General features: G+C 38.9%; 1 protein-coding gene across 3 annotated transcripts in view; it reads left to right on the forward strand.

Annotated features, from left to right (window-relative positions):
* The window catches only part of abhd18 (abhydrolase domain containing 18), a 32,098-nt gene that overhangs the window by 5,772 nt on the left and 18,102 nt on the right, over positions 1-8,224 (forward strand). For all 3 annotated transcript variants that reach the window (XM_015057730.1, XM_015057733.1, XM_015057731.1), the window contains 8 exons: positions 844-952; positions 1,856-1,940; positions 2,022-2,122; positions 3,996-4,071; positions 5,252-5,336; positions 6,010-6,037; positions 6,183-6,321; positions 7,458-7,547. In XM_015057730.1, coding sequence (XP_014913216.1) covers positions 861-952; positions 1,856-1,940; positions 2,022-2,122; positions 3,996-4,071; positions 5,252-5,336; positions 6,010-6,037; positions 6,183-6,321; positions 7,458-7,547 — 696 coding nt within the window. In that variant the 5' untranslated portion in view covers positions 844-860. The remainder of the gene's footprint in view (positions 1-843; positions 953-1,855; positions 1,941-2,021; positions 2,123-3,995; positions 4,072-5,251; positions 5,337-6,009; positions 6,038-6,182; positions 6,322-7,457; positions 7,548-8,224) is intronic.

The raw sequence follows: 8,224 nt of genomic DNA on the forward strand, positions 1-8,224 counted from the left end.
TGTGAACAGCCCCGGCAAAAAAATCGGAATTGCCAAAAAAATCAGGATTGAGTCACTTCAGGCTGCAGTGTGAACGCACCCTAAATTCTCCCTAGGTGTGTGTGGGCATGGTTGTGTGACCTGTCCAGGCTGTACCCTGCCTCTCGCCCAGAATATTAACTGGAGACAGGCACCAGCAACACTTCCAACCCCACTAAGGGACAAGGGTATTAGAAAATGGATGGATGGGTATATTTATATTTGTGTAATTAAAGTTACATACTGTAACTTTAATTTCACAGGTTAGGAGGGACAGGAGAGTGTTTTTTTTTAAAATAATTTTATAAAGACTTTGAATTTCTGTCAGTAATAAATATTTTGCTTTTGTTGTGTAATTGCAAAAAGAGCAGAGAGACAGGAAAAATCCACATAGACTCTGGAATGATGCTAACTAGCTTGTCACTGAACACACTATTGCTCACCTTTCTCACTGGGACATGCATTTCTCGGCATAACATCTGTTGTGGGCACTGTATCACACAAGTGAATGAAGCAGGCAATTAGCGCGTTCCCATTGCTGTCTGTCTTCATATTGCCAATATACTTGTTTAGTTACAATTTTTTTTATTTACATATGTTGACATTCCACAGACTGTTTGATATATTTAATAATTGTGTGGGACATATTTAGTCTCTGGTCGGCCATAAATAAAATGTTGAACATTTGTCCTGAACTTGCACACAACCCTCTCCCCCTCTGTTTCTCACTTTTACACCATTTTTGACTTCAGTTTGTAGTCATTTGTGTACCATAAAGTTCTGGTTGATCTACTTTGTGAAGGCGGCTCCTGTCTCTCTGTGTAGATGCCCAGGTCTAGTCCATGGGTTTGAGTCGGCTGGATGTATTTTACAGAAGGCTTCTCCTCACCAAACTTTTCATTGGGGGATGGGGGAAGCCTGAAGACCTTAAAAGGTAACAAAATCCTAAATAAACCTAAAAGTTTCTTTGCTAGTTGTCTGTTGTATGTTGGAGCTTACATTCTTAGAATAATGCAAAACTCCCGAAATAACTTTGGTTGAATATTCCACTTATTATTACACTATGTTAAAGGTTCACTTGTCTATTTCAGGCTCTTCTTCATACCCTGTTATATAATCCAAAAGAGAAAAAGCCATGCTTCTTTTCCTTCCACCTGAGACAGATGGATGTTTTGCCTACATAAAACCTGACTGTGACACAACACCAGCTAATGAGAATTAAAATGGAAAGGATTATCTTTCTTCCTTGATAGGCGAGTGGATCAGAAAGGGAGTGAGCTGAAATGCAGAAAGTTTGGATTTATGGGTAGATTTATGTATACAATTTGTAAACATTATTGAGTTAAAAGCTTGAGGATGGCTGAGTGTGGAACTTTCCAGAGGAGAAGTGAGGAGAAAAGTTAGAACTGAGATACTGGTGACTTCCCAGTGAGTTGGATCTGGTGGCAGAGGAGGACTGCACGGCAGCAGGGGGGAACTAGAGCCCTAGTAGGCTCTTTATCATTTTTAGTTTGTGGTATTAAGAACAATTGTGGATGGCCCAAGCAGCTTCTTGCGACTCAGGTTGCAGACTCAGAACCTGATGGATGACTGTCTCCCTGCCTCCTGACCAGCCCTGGGTACGGCCCACAGTGGGCGGGCAATGCCTGCCCATGCCGCCGGACCTGCTCCTGACCCCCTGCCTCGGTACCAGGACCGCTCTCACCAAGCTGACCTTGATCTTGGATAAGCAGACAATGTTATTGAATGGATATTTATGACCGCCATTATTCCTCCCAACACTAAATATACACAGATTTCAAACATTCATTCATTCCTTGTTTTTTGTGTTTTGCAGAATCTTTGAGTTTCGAAAGATAATTGGAGACAGAGAGAAGTGCAAGACACTTGTGCCTGTGGACTATCCTGTTTATGTAAACAAGGTTTGTTGTGGATTTTTATTAAAACATATTTGGTACTAAGTTTTTGTGTTCTCAGCATCTTTTCTTCTGCATTTTGTCTAGACAGAGGAGCTCACTGACTGCCACATCCATGATGGTTTCTTCATTTCTCCACTGGAGCATTTGGTGCCAGGCATCCTGCCACAAGAGGCCGTCAAAGCAAGGTACCCAACAGGTGATCCTTTGACTCTGTGATGGAAACATTTGCATTTAGTATAAGAACTTTGAGTTTTTAGATAATCTCAAACCATTTTTAATTCATATTTACAAAATATCAAAATAAGTTGTGGTTTAATTTTGCTACAATTTTTTAGTTTAAATATAATACCATATAATTGTAGAAGAATAAAGTTAGTCCTTCAGCAGCCTAACATAGCAGAATATCTTCACAGATAACCTAAACCCTTAGGATGAGGGAAGTGGAGCCATACAGAAGCGGCTTTCTTCCCCACCACACGCAACTGGGTAGTTGAATTTAGATTTTTGCTGAGAAACACAGGAGTTGTCGTCTGGTTGCCACGTTAGCCAGACGACTTTTGTGACCCTTTAGTCCACCAGTTTGACATTTATCGTTTCACTAAATGGTGAAACTGCCTCACTAGCATGCAGTGAAGTTTTATAAAGCTTTGCTAATAAATTCATATTGGAGCCAGGGGAGCTGAAGGAGAGAGGCATCTAAAAGTTACCGGACTCTGGCAGTCGAGGAATGCAATTTTTAGTCTAAGAAACATTACCCTGTGTTTAAATATGAGCTCTACCAAAAAGGAACGTTTTAAGCCTAGACTTAAAGTAGATGTGGGGTTTACCTCACAGACTAAGCTGGTTCCACAGGAGGGGAGCCTGATAAAGGATCTGCCTCCCATTCTAATGTTAGAACCTCTAGGAACCAGCAGTGAAGTCAGTCTGAGAGCAAAGTTCTCTGTTAGGAACTTTGCTCTCAGACTGCAGGTTGGACAGTGTTGAAGAACATATTCAAATTCTGTGCTTAAGTAAAAACTATTACGCTAACATTTTTACTTGTGTAAAAGTAAGTACTTTTTTAAAAAAGACATTAAAGTCTTGAAAGTAAAAGTACTTGTTGAATATATTCCTCAGGTTCTAGAAAGGCCTGAGAACCTTCTTCGAATCAAACAAAATTTGTGTCAAACGTTTGTGATCAACATAGCACAAACATTCCACACAAATTTTGTTTGATTTTGTAAAAGTGGGGATGCTGGTTGACCTTTTGACCTTTAAACTTTCATTAATATATTCAAAGCCAAAGCAGCACAAGCAAAAGTTTTTGCTGCACAAATGATGTTGAGTTGATTGACACCAATTTTGTTTGATCAGAAGAATGTGTGGGGCTGATTGACCCCTTTCATGACCTCTGGAAACATTTCTTCATATCTTTAAAATGATAGTGGTGCGCCCTGGTTCCGGTGATCATTCTTAGATCTGTGGAACCAATTAAGCTGTAACGACTCCAGCTTAATTGGAATTAACTGGTGGGGAACTTCTTTGAACACAGTCATGTCAACATCTGGCCCTTTTTGCTAATTACTTTCACTCCTTGGTCTGAAATCTTGCAAGGACATTTGGTCCCTGTTTCTAATGTAATGATGTTCTTGTCACTTCTGGAGTTTGGCCCAAACAGTGCTCACTGGAAAGTACAACTGGATAAACGGTTTATCCAGACATGTTTTACAACAACTATTTGAAGAGCATCATAAACATAGAATAAACTCTAGAGCTACAGAAATGTTGCGCTTCTGTAGTTTATCATACACATTATCATATGACAATGATTAATAATGACTTATGGAATGTAAGAATGAGACTGAGAAATATTCTTGGAAAGTACATGGATCTAGAAGTTATTAAAGAAGGTATTAAACTTTTCTCCATGCTGTAGCAGATTATTTTCACCCAGAGTAATGTTTTAAACTAGAAAACAATAAAAATCTATTTTGTCCCTTTAACTCTTATTTTAGCTTACATATAGTAATGTGTTTTTCTAATGGGTAAGCAGTACTTCCAGTGTGTGTGTTGTTTCAGGTTCCAATTTATTGTACCAAAGAGGTGGCAGAGGAACAGACCAGTATGTATTCAGTTAGCTGGGACTGGAGATCATGTAAGCTCTCTGCATTTTCATCTCCATATTATTAAATGTCTGACTTTTCTTGTTTCAGGTCATAAAACAAAATCATTTGATATTCAATATAACTCTAGTTCACAGCAAATGTTGTCTCAAGGCACTTTACAGAAAAGACATTTCAATTCAATCCTACATAAATTCCAATTGATCCTAGTTGTCAAACAATGCAGTATTCTCAATATAGTGTCTAAGGAAACCCAGTAGATTGGGTTTCCTACTGGGTCACCCCTCCTGGACCAGCAGGGGGCAACAATCACTTGTGTCGTTAACTTTACAGCAGTACCTCATTGCATGTTGCAATGTGTCATAATTTTAACACATTTATAACAAACTCTAGCAAAAATTATGAAACAATTATTTGTTCTGGAAAAATGAGAGCCTGTAGATTTACATCAAGATTGGAGTCACATATTAAAACCTTGAGTATTTTGTCGGAACGCTGGTAGCAGTTTTTTGGACAACTTGCAACCACTGTATGAAGGTTTTGCTGAGACTTGCTTAAAATTAATTTCAATAATCCAAACATGATGAAACACAAGCATGCATCATTATTTCCAGCTATGGATGTGACGCAATGGATCTTAATTTGACAATATTTCTCAGATGATGGAAATGGCCTTTCAAAAGTTAAACTAAAGTTCCTAACATAGGAGCAGTCAAAGCACCGAGAGGTTCATGTGTCTAGATGATGTTGTCACACAGTTCTTTTCATTTGAAGCATTCCAAAGAAAACAATACTTGGAGGAATAAAATTACTTAGAACTAAATTAAAAGAGTTTAAATATAATTTATATATATGTGTGTGTGCGTGTGTGTGTGTGTGCGCAGTCGGCTTTGGGTGGCGCAGTGGAAAGGCGTGTGTACAGAAGCCTCAGTTAGCAACGCAGTTGTTGCGGGTTAGAGTCCCGCCCCATTACTGACCTTTGGCGCATGACTTCTCCCTCTTTCATAAACCACCATCTTGTCAGTTCATTATCAAATTAAGGTCACTTGGGCCAAAAATATCCTAGAAAAAAACAAAACGAAAAACAGTGCAGTCAGCTTTGCAGCAGTAATCTTTCTCACACGTCTCCAGTGACAGGCCAAGCAGAACTACACATCAGACATACTATGAGATTTCCTCATTCTGTTCTATTTGTCTTTTCTATGTTTGTAGTTTTTTTGGCGTCGTCGGACCTTGATGGCCAGGCCCATGATCAAGGAGGCAGGAATGGCTTCTCTGCTTCTGGAAAATCCATATTATATCCTTTATATGTCTTTGAGCATATGCCTAAACAGGCATTGTGTCCATATACACAAGTAAATACATTTATTTCAGTTTTTCTTTGTTAAACTGCTTTAATAGTGTATATATATTCAATGCTCATGTTAGATGATTGAACTTCCCTTATTGTTTGATACTCATGAACTAGTTTTGGTTGTGTAGAGAAGTGGTACCCCCTAACAAGCTCAAGGTATTTGGTTGGAAAAATAGTCCCTAAATTATTCTACTTTGTACCTAATAAACCAAAAGTAATTATTTACCTGAAGATCCCTCTTTGGGATCATGAAAACATTCTCAGCTTATTATTATTTGTGCATAAATTCCTTCATTTGTAAAGAATAAACTTTATTTCAACAAAACTTTGGCTTTAATTGACCTTGCATTGTATTTTTAAGGATATGACAAGGTTATACTTTGCTTGAAAGAATGAATGAGCTCTTGTTCTTGTTCAGTCTTCTTGCTTTATTTTGATTTGATAACAAGCAGTGGAAAGAAGGTGTTTGATAGAAATACATGGATGCAGATGCTTCAAAGATTTCTCTCCCAGCTCAGGTTGTTTCTGGAAGGACCAGGATGAAGAACGCCTCACCAAACCGATGCACAGTTTGGAGTAACATGCAATCTTTTATGTTCCTTGACCAACAGATCACATGGCTATCGTAAACCCAAAGATCAACTGTGAGTGAACTCTCCTAACATGTGGTGGCCTGTTTTGTAGAAGCAGATAATAATCTGAGATTTCCCAACATGGCAGTAGCACACGAGATAGTATTTGACAGCTGTAAGACCCGCCAGTTAACATTAAGTTATTTTTATACCTCAGGAGGTCGTGTCTAAAGAATGTGTCGGACCTGTTTGTGATGGGAGGGGCTTTGATCTTGGAGTCAACCGTGCTGCTGCGCTGGCTGGAGAGAGAAGGATACTGGCCCTTAGGAATGACTGGCATCTCTATGGGAGGATATGTGAGTAGATGGAATATGCTCACACACCTCAGCCTGGCGCTCAGTAACCTGCCAATTACTAATGTGTTCCTTTTTTCACCTGAAAGATGTTCTTCTGGAGAAACTGTTTGTGGCAAACGCTAGGAAAAAATGTGAATTATAGTCATTTAGCAGGTGTGGACATACGAAAACGGCAACATCCTTTTGTCCTGTGTCTTTGTTAACATGTTAAAACAAGTTTCAATGTTGGTATTTCTATGTCAAAAGCAATATTTAAGAAGACGAGACCATCTATGCTAGTGATTGTAGATCACCTGTTGCTCATGTGGTGACTTTAGTGAGTGGGTGATGGGGGAAGTCTACTTTTTGCTGACCGCTTTATGTTTGTATGATTTTTTTTGTCTTTGATCACTGTTTAAACCTGCGGATCCGTTTTTATGCTGCTTTTGGACGTGGTTGTCTGTTATCCACTGATGTTCAGTCTTGGATTTTGGAAGATATCAGATAAAAATAATTGATAAACACATTGTGTTGGGTACCTGTGGACATTAACACACAGAAACTGTTTTTCCTGTCTATTTCCTGCCTTGACCTGCAGTGCTGATAATTCCAAGATGCCATTGAACATGGATGTTTATGTATGTTCCTTGAATGTGCCTTTTTGAATCCGTCTACTGCTTTGTTTTGCTGTGGCGCGTTTGCCACTGAGTGTGAGACAAGCTGGGTTATTACGTTCAGCAGAAAAGATAAATAAAACCTTTTTTGCACAAAAACAACTCCAGACGTCTTCTGTGCCTGATCCCAGCAACATGTTTACTGTGTTTTCGATACTCAGCAGGAGGTAAACTTGTTGCTGATTTCCAAAGTGAACTTTTGGAACTGATGGAGTAATTGCTCTGTTTCCAAACAGTCAGCCAATCACTAAACCTTGAAGCTCCATGGACAGACATATTTGATAAAATGATACCAGCCAGTGTCGCCACATTATTTCCTAGGGAGTCTTTTTCCCACTCTAATCACCCAGAAAGTCATCTTTCACCATCTGTCCTTAAAGTTACTAAAATCTTTTTGAATAATGAAAATAAAAGAAGGCTACGTTACGATGAGATGATTTCTATGTACTGATCATTTGATCATGGACCCTGTTTTGTGTCTAGATGGCGTCTCTGGCAGTGACTAACTGGCCCAAACCGATTCCTCTGATTCCCTGTCTGTCGTGGTCTACTGCCTCCAGTGTGTTCACCACGGTAAGCCATTGTTTCTAAAATCCTGCAGATAAACAGGACAAACGCAAGGAAATACACGTCTGGTTGATTATTTGTAACAATATTCTATAAATCTTTTGTCCTTAGAAAGTATCTTTCACATTCATAAAGAAAATGCATTTATGAGTTGAGTATTTGTGTTATGACCATGAAAACCTTCCAAAATACTATTTTGTCCAGCACCAAAAAGCTTTGGGTGGAGGCAGTGTGGTGGTGTGGGGCAAAGCAATGCTTGTAATCATTGGAGGCAATCTCAGTGCAGAGATGTTGAGATGAGAATCTGCAACATATCTGCACTCTATGGAGCCAAACTCCGTCCTCCAAGAAGTCAATGTTCTCCTCCACAGTTTGGGATTTATTAGACTTCCTCCAATCCAGACCCAACTCTACTGAAACTGGTGGGATCAGCTCAAGAGTGCTGTTAGTTTAAAAGTGCAATTCTTCAAGTTGCAGAAATGCAATTGTTTAATTTGAGTGGCTTTGTGTGTATATATGTGTGTGTGTGTGTGTGTGTATGTGTATATATATATATATATATATTTTATGTATGTTTAATGTAATTATGGGGTAAAATTGAGTGTTTTTAACCAAATGCCGCCATTCTTAACCAACTCTCAGCCAGATCTTTTGATCTTAGTGGGACACACCTAGTAAAATAA

Source organism: Poecilia latipinna, unplaced genomic scaffold, assembly GCF_001443285.1.
Source record: "Poecilia latipinna isolate Pla-1442-1.1 unplaced genomic scaffold, P_latipinna-1.0 Scaffold1486, whole genome shotgun sequence".
Taxonomy (NCBI): Eukaryota; Metazoa; Chordata; class Actinopteri; order Cyprinodontiformes; family Poeciliidae; genus Poecilia; species Poecilia latipinna.